The sequence below is a fragment of the Candoia aspera genome, chromosome 1 (assembly GCF_035149785.1).
Source record: "Candoia aspera isolate rCanAsp1 chromosome 1, rCanAsp1.hap2, whole genome shotgun sequence".
NCBI classification, from domain to species: Eukaryota; Metazoa; Chordata; class Lepidosauria; order Squamata; family Boidae; genus Candoia; species Candoia aspera.
In genome coordinates, this window is record NC_086153.1 from 292,187,510 (window position 1) to 292,205,057 (window position 17,548).

At 38.9% G+C, this 17,548-nt stretch overlaps 1 protein-coding gene across 3 annotated transcripts in view; it reads left to right on the forward strand.

The window, feature by feature from the left end:
- Positions 1 to 17,548, forward strand: part of SRP54 (signal recognition particle 54) — a 54,098-nt gene that overhangs the window by 15,919 nt on the left and 20,631 nt on the right. For 2 of the 3 annotated variants that reach the window (XM_063290042.1, XM_063290044.1), the window contains exons 6-16: positions 1,119 to 1,185; positions 1,269 to 1,326; positions 3,011 to 3,161; positions 4,192 to 4,340; positions 4,673 to 4,773; positions 4,877 to 4,963; positions 5,107 to 5,180; positions 5,274 to 5,382; positions 5,931 to 6,101; positions 6,854 to 6,949; positions 7,851 to 8,308. In XM_063290042.1, coding sequence (XP_063146112.1) covers positions 1,119 to 1,185; positions 1,269 to 1,326; positions 3,011 to 3,161; positions 4,192 to 4,340; positions 4,673 to 4,773; positions 4,877 to 4,963; positions 5,107 to 5,180; positions 5,274 to 5,382; positions 5,931 to 6,101; positions 6,854 to 6,949; positions 7,851 to 7,942 — 1,155 coding nt within the window. In that variant the 3' untranslated portion in view covers positions 7,943 to 8,308. Of the gene's footprint in view, positions 1 to 1,118; positions 1,186 to 1,268; positions 1,327 to 3,010; positions 3,162 to 4,191; positions 4,341 to 4,672; positions 4,774 to 4,876; positions 4,964 to 5,106; positions 5,181 to 5,273; positions 5,383 to 5,930; positions 6,102 to 6,853; positions 6,950 to 7,850; positions 8,309 to 17,548 lie in introns of those variants that run through there. The other variant, XM_063290045.1, reaches the window with a different exon arrangement.

The following is a 17,548-nucleotide window of genomic DNA, read 5'->3' on the forward strand; positions in this document are numbered from 1 at the left end:
CAAAAATCTGAGCTGCAGTGCAGCATGAAGCCCTTTGCAGTGTGAAGCCCAGCTTCAGCTTGGCCTAGCAGTGTGATGCAAATGGGCTTCCTGGTGTGCTGTGGCTGTGGGGCTGCAAGAAGCCCCTGAGCTGCAGTGCAGCATGAAGCCTCAGCCACCCCAGCAGGGTGGCACAAAGCCACAGTGCCCTGGGAAGCCCCAGCTACCCCAGCCCAGACCCAGCTGCAGTTACCCTCACCACCCTGCACTCTGTGGCCTCTGCCACTCCATCACCCCAGCTGACCTTCGCCAACTTGCTCGTGCTGCTGATGAGGCGTGCCTGGCCTGGCCTGGCCCTTCATGAGGCAACTGCTGGACACGTGGGCCATCTTTCCCAAGTCTTGCAAGGAAACCACCATGTGCAACCTTGGGAAGAAAGCCTTGTGTGGCCAACAGTTGCCTTGCGAAGGGCCAGGCCAGGCATGCTTGGTCAGCAGTGGGAGCAAGAAGATGGCGAAGGTCAGCTAGGGCAGCAGGGGCTGCAGAGTGTAGGGGGCCAAAAGGGCGTAGATGGGGGAGATATGTGGGGGGGAGTTGAAGCACCCCTGTGGTAAGTGTGGGTGGGCTGCCAAGCGACTGAATTTTGATCATGTGACTGGGGGGGCACTGTAACAGCTGTAACTTTGGGACTGGAACATCGCTGAATGAATGGTCTTAAGTTGAGGACTACCTGTATATTGTTTCCAGCCCAGTATGATATATGACCCATGATGCAGACCAGCTTCTGCATGGTTCATTGCCCCTTGTGTAATAAATATGTTAGGTCTTACTGAAAGACAGGCTTTTGTAATCCAGGTATCTAGAATTTATTAGATTTTCTAATAAATATGAAAAGGCTGCTTGCATTATAGTTGGCAAAGTTGACAAGATAAAAATGACCATGGTAGAGCATGAGAACACGTAATTAGTAGTAGACAGACTAGATCTATAGTTTAGCTCCATAATTGTTTGTACCTTAATGTAGCTGATAGAAGATAGATGTTTCAGTCTTTGTATGGGCAACTTCAAATGAATGAAAACAAAAAAAGGGTTTTTAATAGTAGCTTATAAGTTTACATCTTTATTTTTTTTAATAACAGTTGGCATATTATTACCAGAAGAAAGGCTGGAAGACATGTTTGATATGTGCAGACACTTACAGAGCAGGTGCAGTGGCTAATTATTTTTAGTTACTTTGTTTTTGATAGATTCATATGTTCTATATGGCTAACAATATTCACTTTCTATAGGTGCTTTTGATCAGTTAAAACAGAATGCAACGAAAGCAAGAATTCCATTTTATGGGAGGTATGTATAATTATGTAAAAATGGATTATCCAGTTTTGAGATTATGTCTGTAGAAGTTCACTACACAGATTTAGATAAAGCTAGAATTTTATTGTGATATTGTCTTGGTTAATATTTATCAGAGTTATACAAAAAGCTAAATAGCTTACTTGAGTTTAATGCCTTAAACTCAAGTAAGAATATGTTCAGATATAAGTAGAAATTCATGGAAGAATACCATCATACTATTTCATTTAATTACACATTGCACTGCTGCTCCCACCTGTAATACAAGTACATTGAAGATTGTGTAAACTTAATTGCATAACTATTTCTTGTAATTAATTTGTCTATTATCACAGCTCTAAATACCTCTGTTTACCAAGCTCAGCAGTTTTTCTGGAATAATGAATGGACATGCTATTCCATATTTATGTGATGCCTTCCTAAGTTTTTATCTATATCTATATCATAGCATATACCATATCATGTATTTATCAGACATTTTGGAGTTAAACTGAATTGTTTAGTTAAAGAGTCAAATTAACAATGAACATTCCAAATTTAAAAATATCCAATGTCTGTTACTGCAAGTAATTGTTTCTATGGAAGAAAGAGAGTCATGACTTGTCTACGAAAGGAAAAAAATATGGAAAACTCATTTGATATATTAAGCTGAGTTCTACTGTTTTAACTCAGCTTTATTTCCAAGCCTTTTCTTATTGCCATGATGCAGGGGTACACAAAATGCTTTGTTTCAAACTGGTTTAAGCATGTAACTTCACAAAACAATCTTTCTAGTGCTATGCAGGTTGCTTTGAGCATTCTGGAAATGGTTTGAATTTATTTTTGAGCTTGAAATTACCCCATTTCACACTGAAAACTACAGTCTTGTGTTTGGAACAGGACATTCTAATGGGATGTTTTGTGCGGAAGATATTTGAAATGAGGTGTTTTGCACACCCCTTTATGATGCATGTCCCAGCCCTATTGTGTGCTCTCCCTCTGTTGTGGTTTAATTTTGATTATGGTAGCTAGATTCATACAACATGCTAAAACCTACCTACCTACCTATCTATCTACCTACCTATTTATTTAATCCCGCCTTTTTATTTTTATAAATAACTCAAGGCGGGGAACATACCTCATACTCCTTCCTCCTCCTCCTATTTTCCCCACAACAGCAACCCTGTGAGGTGAGTTGGGCTGAGAGAGTGTGACTGGCCCAAGGTCACCCAGCCGGCTTTCATGCCTAAGGTGGGACTAGAACTCTCAGTCTCCTGGTTTCTAGCCCAACACCTTAACCACTAGACCAACTCGCTCTCATTGTAAATGTGTTTATGTGATTACAAAAAATAAAACTGGTAAAAACCAGGAAAAGTAGTTTTCTTATAGATAAAATTTATTAGGATTCTCCATTTTAAATAAATTAGTCTTGATAGCTAATTTATTAACCCATAAATGAAGGTAAGCTCAGCAGTGACTAATGAGGCATTCACAGCATGCTCCTTGGCAACTCTTGACTGGTACAATGGAGCCTAAGCTATCTGATCCCCTCCCACCACATGATGGCTGTCTTCCTCCCTCCCTTCCTAGCTTGCCTGTTTTGATGATAGTTGCTTTCCCCAGAGAATAGCTCATCACCTGCTTCTGAGTAATTTTATAACTTTTTATCATTTTAAGCATGTGTTTTCCTTTGAACTAGTTACACAGAGATGGATCCTGTAATTATTGCTTCAGAAGGTGTTGAAAAATTTAAGAATGAGAACTTTGAAATAATAATAGTTGATACAAGTGGTCGTCACAAGCAGGAAGACTCTTTGTTTGAAGAAATGTTACAAGTTGCTAATGCCATAGTAAGTATTGTTTGGGTAATGCTGAATGAAAGTTCTTCCAGAAGCTTAGCTTAGCTTCTTGAATGCTAAGTAGGTATCATTTCCACTGTGGGTCATATGCTAATGCATGCCTCACAAATCTGTTCTAGAAAAATAATGGATTCTTTGCAGCAGATCTGAATTGGTATGGAATGGAACAAAGAAATCTTGATACATGGGTGAAAGTCCATATAGGTACCATTGGCCAATAAGCAATTTTGAATTGGAAATGTCCTTTATCTTTCAATTATTGTTTTATTAGGAGACTATAGAGTTATTTCCTTTTCTAAAATTGTAGTTACTAGGATGTTGTAAATAAACAGCTGTAAAATATGCACATCAATGTGCCATGTTTATAAGCATCTATAATTTTTAAAAATTAATAATAATTAATTAAATGTATATGCTGCCTGACATCCTCTGCATTCAGTGGAACTAGAAAAAGGGTGTGTAGGATTAACAGCTTTCATTTCTATTTGAATCTGGAACAGTTGTGAAGAAACTAACACCCTCAAAATGGTCGCCATTTAAGAGCTAACAGAACTCAATACACTGATGCTAGAATAAATGTATGAAGACTGCTAATAGAGTAAATGTGCTATGAAGACACACAGAGACAAAAAGTAGGAAATTAGAAATTGAACCAAAATTTGAATTGGACAAAGATTTCATTTAGGTCAAATCATCTACAACCACTGGCAGCAGCTCTCCAGGATCGAGGCAAGGGTTTTTCCCCCCTTACCTGAAGACACAAAGGACTGAATCTTGGGTTTATTTACTTAAATTGAAGTGTGCTTCCCAACTGTGATATGACTCTTTGTTACACATTAAAGTAATTTAAATTTAGAATAAATCTGTGTATTCATGGAGTGAATCATTGTTATCTCCCTTAATGAAACTAGTGTACCACTGTTAGATGGTTAACATGATCTACAGTTTATTATCACTTTGAAGTGAGCAAGGATAAGAGCTCCTGATTTCTGTGTCCCCTTGTTTGTGTCAATGCTTCCAGCAACCAGATAATATAGTTTATGTGATGGATGCCTCTATCGGTCAAGCCTGTGAAGCTCAAGCAAAGGCTTTCAAAGATAAAGTTGATGTTGCTTCTGTAATTGTGACAAAACTTGATGGCCATGCCAAGGGAGGTGGAGCACTTAGTGCGTAAGTAGTTTTTATTTAATAACGGGCTAAGCAACATTGTGATGCCTATAAATAGCTGCATAAAATAAAGAGTTCTGAAAGCACAGAGTTGATCCTGCATTTAATACATTTCCAGCTCTTTTAGCTTTGCTTTGTGGGGAAATGGAAGCATGAAGAACTATTGTTTCTTAATTGCTTACTGTATTTTGTTGGTAGTGAGAGGAAAAACTATCAGGGTTGAGCGAATTCTTCAAATTTCAAAACTTTAATGCATGGGAGACGTATTCCATTCTTTTCTTAAATCTTTTCTGTTTTGGGGCCAAGATACAAAAATCTAAACTGTTTCACTACAGAGTTGCTGCAACTAAAAGTCCAATCATTTTTATTGGAACTGGAGAACATATAGATGACTTTGAACCTTTTAAAACACAGCCTTTTATCAGTAAACTTCTTGGTATGTATTGTTTACTACACAAATTTAATTACTAAAATTGTGTTTTTTCTCAGTTGTAATGGATTGTGTTTCAGTTGCTGAAGAAGTATATTTTATATTACAGGTATGGGAGATATTGAAGGATTGATAGATAAAGTAAATGAATTGAAATTAGATGACAATGAGGCACTCATAGAGAAACTAAAACATGGTAAGCTATGCCCCAAACATTCCTAATATCACAGTGTTTAGCAGTTTAATTCTCTTGTTCATGTTGTTTGGAAAGATGGGATGAACCATCTGATTTACAGTGTACAAGTTTAATAATGACAATTTAATGTTTTAACCATTCAGGTCAATTTACATTGAGAGACATGTATGAACAGTTCCAAAACATCATGAAAATGGGGCCCTTCAGTCAAATATTGGTAACTATAATAAAATTATTTATTTAAAAACTGCACACCATATTAATGTTCACTTTGAAGTGGCTTTTAACACTTTTTTTGCAATTATTATAGGGTATGATCCCTGGTTTTGGAACAGATTTCATGAGTAAAGGCAATGAACAGGAATCAATGGCAAGGCTAAAAAAACTGATGACAATAATGGACAGTATGAATGATCAAGGTAATATTTCTAGCATAACTGAATGACAAGGGCTGAAACTTGTTTATTCTGTTGTCAGAATAATGAAAAATCCAAAACATGTATATTTGTATATTTTTCATTTGGTGATTCATTATGATTTAAATGTTTAAATCATAATGATTTAACATCCAGTTTTCCCCTCTGTGGCTGGAAAGGCTTCTTCTGTTTATTGGGGGGAACCAAGATCAACACAGACTTGTATCTGGAGAAAAGAAATAGGATGCCAATTTTCTATGATGCCCCATCCCTCATAGTTTGGGAGCTTCACTAACAAATTGAATCCAAACCTACAATTTTTATTTTTTAAGCATGTTTAATTACAGCCTTACTAATTATATTGAATCTGTAGTAGTTACTTCATTTTTTTTAAGTTTCTGTGGCTTAAGGTATAGAACAGTACCAATCTGGTGGTAGAGAATTTTGAGAGAAATTACCTTTTTAAAAAATCTGTAAATTGACATGTCTACATTTTAACACTGTTGTACATGAAGAATTCCTCCTTTATCCATTGCTTCTCTAAATTATAGAACTAGATAGTACAGATGGAGCCAAAGTTTTCAGTAAGCAACCAGGAAGAATCCAAAGAGTAGCAAGAGGTTCTGGTGTTTCAACTAGAGATGTCCAAGAACTCCTGACGCAGTACACAAAATTTGCACAAATGGTAAAAAAGATGGGAGGCATTAAAGGACTTTTCAAAGGTGAGAATCAGTACATATTTTGAATATTTATTATACATGCATATATTGGGCATTCTGGATTGACTCAGTTGCTTAATACTAGAGTCATAGGATTGAATCTAAGGTATCCAGCAGCAGCAGTTAGTGATGGGACAGATTTCTTCTCTGACCTGTTACAGTCTCCTACCACCTATCACATATCTGCCCCAAAAGATTGAGGAATCCTCCACGGAGCAGATTTGGGAGACACATGGAAGGGAGGAAGAGGTGAAGTCTTACTACATGATCAGAAGTGTTTATGGATGCAGCCCATAAATTCTCCGTTTCCTTATAACAACAATTTTAATGTCTTGTCTTGTACAATTTGGTATGTAGAGATTAACTTTTTAAAAGCTAGTAGCATCTTTAGTGGAAACTTTATATGCTAATTAGTTCTTGAAATTACAAAGGCACCTAATCTGCACAAATTCTTGATAGGAAGAAAAGTATTTTCATACATTTAAGAAATTTCTGCAAAAAACTATCATTAACCCATACTGAACAGATGAGAAGCTGCAACATTTATTTATATTGCTTATGTGAACTGGTGTCTCTAGCAATCACTCTGACCGTGAGGCTGATTTTGATTCTGCAGATTACTTAAAATGCTTAGCTGCCAGCACACCAATCAGAAGAGGCTGAGAGAATTTTCATTTTAATCAAATGAAAATACTTTGATATATCCCATTACTGTTCTTTCTTTCCTTATCACTCCTTTTTTTATTTCTCTTAAGGAGGTGACATGTCAAAGAATGTAAATCCATCCCAGATGGCAAAACTGAACCAGCAGATGGCAAAGATGATGGATCCCAGAGTTCTTCATCATATGGGTAATTATGCTTTTTCTTTGCTTGCTGCAGGAGTGGGCTTGAAAGCTACTGGCTCCTAACAGTTCCATAAAGTATTTAAAGACCGCCTTCTGTACCTCTTAGAGACTGAACTCAGAAAGTGTTTTTGCTGTGACAAAATTGTTCATGGTGCAGTACATATTAGTGTGCTGGAGTGAAAAAAGTAAATATTTCACAATACTTTTCAGTAAACTGAATTAAACTGCTGAATGTCTGATATTTTCTGTGTTGTTTCAAAAATTTAAATGACGGACATTATGTTATTTCTTGGAAGTACCAAATTGTAGAATAAAGGTAGTTTAGAAGCTTTATGAGTTTCATGCAATAGAAAACAGCTCTGAATACTGATTTTTCTTCCAAACAACATTGAGGCAAATTTATTATGTACAGTCTTACATTTGCCAGAGATCTTGTAACTACTGGATTATTTGAGAGCTGGTGCAGCTTAATAACCTTAATAGTTACGATTTAATTTATTTTTCTCTATTTTGTTAATACCTACCACATCTACTTTTTGAGTGCAGTTTTCTCTGTCTTTTTTCCATTTAATTTCATGTATCACAATGTCTGGGATGCAAAGAATTTCTTTATAACTAACCAAGAGTTTACCAATATTAGTAGAAACTTTTATGCATTCTATTTTGCATGGCACATCATTGTTCCACTACAATTTTCTTTGCAACTGTTTTTGAAACCAAGGAGTTATTGAATGTGACATGAAGGGTTACTGTTTAACAAGCAGTAGAAAAAATAATTTGCAGGGACCTACGTATTTCTGTAGTTCTTTAGATATCAGCTTTAGTTTCTATATAAATGTTCTATTGTATAAGGCTTCCCCAAAATTGTAATTGTGCCCATATTTAACTTTAATATTTCATTCCAGGTGGCATGGCAGGATTGCAGTCAATGATGCGCCAGTTTCAACAGGGTGCTGCTGGAAACATAAAAGGCATGATGGGATTCAATAACATGTAAAAGCAGCCTTAATAAACTGACTTGATTAACCATTATTTGCTGGAATATTTGTAAAAGAATGAGATCTCCTTTTCTGCTGTGGAGAACATTAATGCAGCCTTATACTTCTGAAACATCAGTCTGGAGAATTTCCAGTTTTAAGTCTACAAAGTGGTTATATTTTTGCTTCAGTTTATTTCTGTTTCAGTTTTAACGTTAACTTGGACATGTTTAAAATAATTAAATCATGTATAAATTTAATATTTAGAGGAACTTTTTAATTGTCTCAAATGGCAACTGTTATATTTGTAAACAATTCAGGTCTTTGGTTAATGCCAATTTGTCACAAATATATTGTAAAATAAACTTAAATGGTTGTAAATTTAAGAGCTGGGTTTTTTTTGCTTACACTGGACTTTAGAAATAAATTTGTTGCAAGGACATGTTTACTGCTATCAATGTGCTTCAAGAATGAATTTTGGTGTTCTTGTTGCACCCTCCCTTGAGGCAAGTTTAGACAATGATAATACAATTGTGTCTTGTTTCCTGATACTGTACTCAATTTGCTCTATTCACTAGATCCTAAGACTTACAAAATGTGCCCCAAATAGTTCATTACTTTTAAAAAGGATTGACAATTTGGAAGAACCAATGTCCCCAGCAAATGTTCTTCGTGTAAATTTGTTGTAGGGGTGTTCAAATCAGTTACAGCTTCAGGTTTAACTTCAATTCTATGCCAAGATAAAATAATGATAATGATATCCGTTCAATTGTGTCCGATTCTCGGCATTTCTATGGACCAGATATAATAATAGCTGTGTTTATGTCAAATCCTTTGTTCTTCTTCACATCCCATCCACAGTAAAAATACCACATCATTCATGTAGAAAGTCTGAACCCTCTACAATGTGACTGCCCTTCAGATATTTGGATACAACTTTGACCAAATCCCTTGATGTACACTGGAATGCTGTCACAATTATCTGAAAAATTTGCTTGGCTTTCTTCAAAATCAAGCCAAGCAAATTTTTCAGATAATTGTGATTTGATTTTGAAGAACACATTGCTTTTGCACAACCCTAACTGGAGCCTCTTACAAGTTATTGATTAAAGGACTATAGAATTATTTGCATTCTGAAAGTATAAGAACTACAAACTTTCTATGAAGAGTTTGGGAAGGCGTAGTTCATATGTCATACTAAACTATATTCCGGTTACATGTAATGCTTAAACCTGGATCATGGGTTATTAAAGTTGAGTGCCTTAACCTGTTTGTAGCCATGGCTTTTCCTAAATGTTTTTTCTAACATGTCATTTTAGTCCACACCTAGCATCAAATCAGGATTTAACTCTCCCTTTTGGCCAGAGGCTACAATGGTCACGGAATGAGCTTTTCCAGCTGCAGCATCTCTACTCTTACTAATGGTTTGGGGGGGGAAAGATTGGTTGTGCTAACATAGTTTATGAAACACCCCTTTCAAATGTTTTGTACAACCTTAATAGTCGTATGCTAAAAATAAGCAAGATAACACTTGAATAGGAGATCCTGTTCAAATCCTATGAAATTTAACAGGAAGAAATGTAAAGTCATCTAGGTAAGAAAAATGAAAGAACCATGTAGAGAATGAGGGAAATGTGGCTCAAGAGCAGCACATATGAAAAAGATATGTGTGTGTACTAATGGATCACAAGCTTAACAGGACCCAGCAGTATAATGCAGCTGCAAAGAAAGCCGATAACACCACAGGCATCAAGAAGAGCATACAGTCCAGATTGTGGGAAGTAATTATCCTGCTCTACTTTGCCTTGATCAGGTCTCACTTGGAGTATAGTGTGCAGTTCTTCACATCCCAGTTTTAAAAAGATACTGATAAAATGGAGCAAGTCCAGGAAAGGACTACCAAAATGGTGAAAGGATTGGAAACCAAGTCCTTCGAGGAGTGGTTAAAAGATAAAGGTATGTTTAGCTTGCAGAAGAGAAGGTTGAGAGGGGTCATGATAGCTGTCTTCAAATATCTGAAGGGCAGTTACATTGTAGAGGGTTCAGACTTACTCTCACTTGAACTAATGGGATGAAATGTCAAGGGCATACATACAGATTAGACATTAGGAAGAACTTGACAAGTTAAAAGCTGTCAGTCATTTGAACAGGTTACTGAATGGAGTGGTTTCTTCTCCTTCGCTGGAGGTTTTCAGAGGCTGGATAGTCATCTATCAGGGATGGTGTAGTAAATCCTGCGTTAGGAGAATTCAGTGTGACTCTCATCCAGCTGACGAAGGTATACCAGCTGGGTTAACAAAACGCTAATTTATAATGTTTGGTTTTTTAATTTAGCATGTTGCAAAAGCCCAACTGCCCTTGTCTGGTATGTATATATCAGATCACAGATGGCTGACAGTAATAGACTGTATACATACAAATTTTGTTCTATTAAATATGGGGTGGATGTGATATTGTACCCAAGACTTTACTAAAGTTAATGGGAAACAAAATTATCATTAATATACAGACTGTCCAGCATTTGTATCCATTTGGTTTTCCAGTTTCCAAGGGAATTGTGTGTCTTGTCTGAGGATGAAAACATGTACAACTTATCAACTGGATTTTATATTTTAAAACATAGGAGAATATTATTTAATTTTTTATTTTGCTTCTACAATTCCAGCACACACAAATTCACAATGTACTCTGATATTCTTTGCAGGCTGGTAAAGGTGACAACGGGGGAAGGCAATGCAAACCACCCCAATATAGTCTGTCAAGAAAACGTCGCGAAAGCGGCGTCCCCCCGAAGGGTCAGACATGACTCGGTGCTTGCACAGGGGACCTTTCACCTTTCACCAAAGGTCAGTAAAAGGAAGTGAGACAGACAGGTGTGGAAAGAGGTTGTATAGTGCAGTGGGAGAATACCCTCCTGCTGCACTAAACACCTGTCAGCTGTTTAGTCAGGCAGTTTTTAAACATGGGTTTTCAAATCCAAGTCTCCAAGACAGTAAACTCATAGGTCATCTGGTGGCTTCAGGGGAAGCAGCTGGGTTAAAAAATCTGGACTCTGGTTGTTGGTATTGTGAGGGGGGGGGTGAAGAGCATCCCCTGAACATGCCTCAAACTCATGAGAGAAGAAAAAGGGAGTTAGCCACAGGTGGGTGACCGGACCCTGAACCCGTGGGGCTGAGGATATGCGTGTCAGATAGAGCCGTTTAGGTTAGGAATTTATAGCTGATTGTATAGAGTAGCTGGCGTCTACAAAGAGGTGTTTGAGTGGGATTAGCCTTTGAAAGGAGAAAGAGATAAGGAGGCAGAATCATCCCGGACACATAAACACATAAACTTAGTAACTAACTCAAGAATGCTTGGGAAACAAGAAGATTGTGAGCTGAGCCCTCAACAAGAGGGGGAGGACAGATTAGGGTATAAAAAGTTGGTGTTAACCTTGTTCTTGGTTCTTTCCTGCACCTGCATGGAGGGAACCCGCCTTTGCAAATGCGTTACAAATAAACTCTTTTCTCTGTATCATCGAACCTTGTGGATTGGAATTCTTTTGGGAGGTTTTCCCGCTGACAGTATCTTTATGCCAGAGAGGAAAGCTCTGGAGTCCAAAAAAAATCAGGACTCTTCCATTGCCCAAGTGAAAATGGCCCCGGAGGACAGTGCCCTGGACTGCCCACAGCAGCCTAAAGTGGCCAATAGGAACTGGCACATTTCACTTCCTAGGGTTCACCTGACCATGCCACTAAGGGCCAGTGAAGTGGGTCTCGCTGTGACTGTGGTAAGATTTGTTGAATCTGCCTCAAGTGTGGGCTGGTGACAAGATGAAGGCAACGTCATAGGGAAAAAAGATGTTGCCAGGGGATATTTGCACCGTGTTTAGGTGCACGTGGGAAAAGACCCTGAAAGCGGTTTATATCTACAGTGCAATGTGCCAACCGCCTGCATTCGCGTGCTTCGCCGTGCTTTCGCAGAACGAAGGCCCTAGTTTAATGCCATGCGACGACGTCCTTCTGTCATCAAACGGGCGGACCCACCTCCTCTGGCTCGGCAGACGTCTGTTGCCAGGGCACCGCAGAGAGCCAGTTCTACGAGGTATCCTAGCAACCACCAAGGCGGGGTGAGACCGGCGGGCGGACCGGCCTCTCTGTGAGCTCACTTCCCAGGGCCTCCGCCCCGGAGGAGGGCTTGGCCTGGCGTAATCGTCGGGGGGAATATCCCTCACTCGGAGTAGGGGGACTATGGAGCAGGGGCTCTCTGCTCTTTCCTTGTATTGCGCCCCAGTCGCTGCCGCCGCCGCCTACGCCATGGATCAGGAGCAGGTGAGTGTCCCGCACGCGCGTCAGGTCCACGGGCCGCCTGGCTCTTTCCTACCGTGCCTCGTCTGCCATGCCTCAGTCTTCCCTCGGACAAGGCGCGACGGAGGTGAAGCTACCTTTTCGGTCACTTTTCTGGGGCAGAAGAATAAGGCCTTCTTCCGCGCACGGCGTCCTTCCCGCTTTGGGGCCGGCCAGGTGACGGCGCCACCCGTCCATAGAGGGTTAGGCCGGAGGAGGTCCGCGCAACGAAAAGGAGCGTCGCATGTTCTTCTGCCTTCAAGATGTGTTTAAGTACAGCCCCTATCACCTGGTGGTCGGAGCCTTAGCCCAGCACGCCTGGAGAATGACCCATGGAAGAAGACGGGTATATGATAGTCATGCCGTGTCGCACATGGCAGGCAGGCGTTTCTTGGGAGCTGTTATATAGCACAGGTAAAGGCTCCTAGTCAGGAGAGCTTAAGGAAGTGTAGGTGCTTAAAAATCAGGCCTCTAAATGTAACATGTTTGTCTACTTGATATTTAGCACTTGATTTGTGAAAGATCTGCTTCTTCTGACTTACCTGCATGCCTCCAGGAGTTCCTTCTTCAGTTTCCAGTACTAATCTCTTCTATAAGAATGTGTGTTGTGATCAAGCAATTCCCAGTCAGCGGGGGAATCTTGTGATTTTTGGAAGCTTGGTCGCTGTAGCAAATATTTATTATAATTGCATCCTATATTTTGCATCCTACATTTATAACTGACTGGCTCACAGGTATCAAAGTATTTTATGTAAAATAATGCAAATTCTCTCAAATTTGCATTATTTTACATAAAATACTTTGATACCTGTGAGCCAGCCAGTTATAAATGTAGGATGCAAAATATAGGATGCAGTTTGGTGTAGTGATTAAGGCGTCAGACTTGAAACTGAGAGAGGGTGAGTTCTAGTCTTGCCTTAGGCATAAAGCCAATTGGGTGACCTTGGATCAGTTACTTTCTCTCAGCCCTAGGAAGGAGGCAGTGGCAAACCACTTCTGAAAAACCTTGCCAAGAAAATGGTAGGGACTTGTCCAGGCAGTCTCTGAGAATCAAACACAATTGAATGGATTTTAAAACAACATACGAATTCAGGGAGCTTCCCAGAATTTGTCAGTCCATGGGGTGGGAGAAGAGGTGTGGGAGGAAGAGATGCCCAGAAATAGGACCTAGCATTATTCATGTACCTTCCTTGCTCTTTTCTGGAATCTGTTTCTTTGGGGAGCAGATTAGAGCAAATAGATAAATTTGTGTACCCTGGCAGAACATTTTTTGAAGATGAGAAAATGGATAGAAAAACAGTAAGATGTGAAACACTGCTAGACAAGTAATGGGTAGCATGTCATCTGTTGCAAGGAATGATGTTTGTTGAAAGAAGAAAAAAATGGCTGTGATAAAAATAGGCTTCTATCCAGTTATATGGAAGGGAGAGTTGGCGTGTTGGGAGAATCATAAAAGTAAGGTAAATGCATGGGAATGGGATACTTAAGTGCATGTGGTAACATTTATTTATGTATTTACTAGATTTATAAGGGTGGCCAATTCAAACAATGTGACTGGGTGGTGTTACAACAGCCAAAAAAAAACGAGCAATAAACCAAAAAACCCCGCATAACATTAAAACATATACAATATGTAAATATGAGATACAAAATATAAAATGGCAACCAGGCACCATAACAAAACAACCCAAAGAGGACCATTCATGCCTTGGAAAAAAGGCAGGTTTTAACGACTTTCCTAAAGGTGAACAAGGGGCCTATCATATATTTTGTGTATAAGAAACAGTAGGGTGAAGAACAAATAAGTGATCAATACAAATGAGTGATCCACACAAAAGAAGTATGCTGAAATTGCCTGATCATACAGAGAGAATGAATGAATATCAAATCTCAGGACAAGTATCTGAAGAAAGAATAAATTGGTTGAGTGGAAGGAAAAGACATTTAAAGTAATGGCTGGATGGAGTTAATGAGACTGTCCAAAGAGAAAGGTAAGAAGTTTAAAGAACAAAAGTCAGTGTCTGAATTAGTATATGCATATGGTACAAGCAAAGATAGTTTACATTTATAGAAAGATACAGAGAGATACAACAAATGATGCTGGCATAACCAGATATAGTCAGGTTTTTTCTCTCTCTTATATTCTGCCTTTATTTTTTTTGTTCACTGTTTCTTACCATTTTTCTGTGCTTTGCACAACATTGCTTATCCCAAAACAGAATAGCATGATGAATATGAATGTATCAGTTTAGGAAGTAGATAGTGATATGGAACTGGAGGGAACTGGAGGAAGTTGTTATTGTTACGATTGTTATTACTAGTGTTGTTTAATAATACAGCTTGCTTCTAATACTTTCATTGCAACATAGAAAGATTGTTACCTGTTCATACCTCTTCAGAAACATCTGGCAGTAGGTAGCAGTACAGGTGTTAGCAACTGCAGCATGAAAGTTTCTTTAAAATATCATATTTTAAAAATATCTAAGTAACTTTTTTTTAAATAATGGAACTTCTTTATTTTATGCTGTGGAGAACAAGATTGTACTAATTTTTCCAACAAAATAGCTAGGCCTTAAAATAGAATCAGTAGTGAATATGTATAGTCCACTTGCTAATGGCTGGGTGCACAACTCAGGCTTACCTTTGAACAAACTCTGGATGCAGTTGAATCCTGATTTACAAGCCCTGAAGATCTAGAAATTTTTGAACTTTAATGTATTGTATGTCATCATTTTCTATTAGATTAATTCATTAGTAGTTCTAGTTTTCCATATAAGTATAAATACATTTACAAATACTGCTTATTTGTGTAACTGTGATGGACGTAATCTTTTCTGATACCTTGATATTGCATTATTTACACTCACTGTTTTGATTTCTTGTAATTGTAAGCAGATCCCTGTTACAAATTAGCTTGCTCAATTATTAACTGAAGACCGGTTTTGACTTTCAGTTAATTGCACAAACCTGGCAAAGGATTGTCAAACAGTTGCTGTACATGTAATGGATGCTATTAGAAGTGACTTTTAAAGATAACACAAGCATGTTTTACATACATTTTTGATGCATTTATTAGATACCCTTATTAGACCATTTCTGTTCTTTAAAATATTTTTTCAAATGCCTGACCACCATAAGGGTAGCTGGAATATTTAGTGAAAGGCAGAGGATTACTAAAATATTGGTTATGGTTAGCTAAATTATTTCAAGAGTCTTTGAACCATAATTAATGCAAACCCTATCTTAGCATATCTTGCAAGTGTGCTTTCTATCTTCAACTATAAAAATTAGAATAAAAATGTAGTAATTTTTCTGATTGTTGTTCTTTTTTGACCTTTACTATAGCCAGGAAAATCTGCAACCAAATGTTCTTTCTTTTACTCCTTCCTCTATTTTGGTGAATGATACCATCAATATACTACTAAAACTCTCATTGTGTTTATCTGTTTGTCTGTCTGTACCCTCAAGTTAGCCCAAATAGTGCATTATACCACAACAATTTTTGATTCAAGGTACCTAAAATCTGCTAACTTAAAGAATGTGTAAAAAATCCAGGACCCATTACTCCTGTGGAACTGAAATTTCCACAGTGTTAAGACCAGTTTTATTTGCAAAGCTGTGGCCATTGCAGCATCCTTGCAGTCACATGATTGTGCTTTCCGACACTCCCTGCCAGCCTCCCACAAGCAAAGTCAATATTATTTTTCTATTTATGATATATACTCTTCTTAGATGATCACAGGACTGTCCAGCATTTGGGTAAAAAAAAAAAAAAAAATATATGGTCAGCCTAAAATTTAATGCTTCAGCAAAGGATCGTTACCTTGTCGTGGTGCTGGAGCTTGAGCACCTCAATGATGCCATGAGCTAAACCGTGAAGGGCCACCCAAGACGGGAAGGTCATGACAGAGAGGTCAGACTAAATGCGATCCCTGGGGAAGGTAATGGCAACCCACCTCAGTATTCTTGCCGTGAAAACTAAATGGATCAGTACAACCAGAGATATGTCGGTATACCATCGGAAGATGAGACCCCCAGGTCGGAAGATGGTCAAAATGCTACTGGGGAGGAACAGAGGATGAGCTCAACTAGCCCCAGACGTGATGACGCAGCTAGCTCAAAGCCGAAAGGACGGCTAGCGGCCGACGGTGCTGGTGGTGAACGGCGAATCCGATGTTCTAAGGATCAACACACCATCGGAACCTGGAATGTAAGATCTATGAGCCAGGGCAAATTGGATGTGGTTATTGGTGAGATGTCAAGATTAAAGATAGACATTCTGGGCATCAGTGAACTGAAATGGACTGGAATGGGCCACTTCACATCAAATGACCACCAGATCTACTACTGCGGACAAGAGGACCACAGAAGAAATGGAGTAGCCTTCATAATACATAGTAAAGTGGCTAAAGCAGTGCTTGGATACAACCCAAAAAACGACAGAATGATCTCAATTCGAATTCAGGGCAAGCCATCTAACATCACAGTGATCCAAATATACGCCCCAACCACAAATGCTGAAGAAGCTGAAGTAGAGCAGTTCTATGAGGATCTGCAGCACCTACTGGACAACACGCCTAAAAGAGATGTTATTTTCATCACAGGAGACTGGAATGCTAAGGTGGGCAGTCAAATGACACCTCGAATTACAGGTAAGTATGGCCTGGGAGAACAAAACGAAGCAGGACACAGGCTGATAGAATTTTGCCAAGACAATTCACTCTGCATAACAAACACTCTCTTCCAACAACCTAAGAGACGGCTTTATACATGGACTTCACCAGATGGACAACACCGAAATCAGATTGACTACATCCTTTGCAGCCAAAGGTGGCGGACATCTGTACAGTCGGTAAAAACAAGGCCTGGAGCTGACTGTAGTTCAGATCACGAACTTCTTCTTGCACAATTTAGGATCAGACTAAAGAGATTAGGGAAGACCCACAGATCAGCTAGATATGAGCTCACTAATATTCCTAAGGAATATGCAGTGGAGGTGAAGAATAGATTTAAGGGACTGGACTTAGTAGATAGGGTCCCGGAAGAACTCTGGACAGAAGTTGGCAGCATTGTTCAGGAGGCGGCAACAAAATACATCCCAAAGAAAGAGAAAACCAAGAAGGCAAAATGGCTGTCTGCTGAGACACTAGAAGTAGCCCAAGAAAGAAGGAAAGCAAAAGGCAACAGTGATAGGGGCAGATATGCCCAATTAAATGCAAAATTCCAGAGGTTAGCCAGAAGAGATAAGGAATTATTTTTAAACAAGCAATGTGCGGAAGTGGAAGAAGACAATAGAATAGG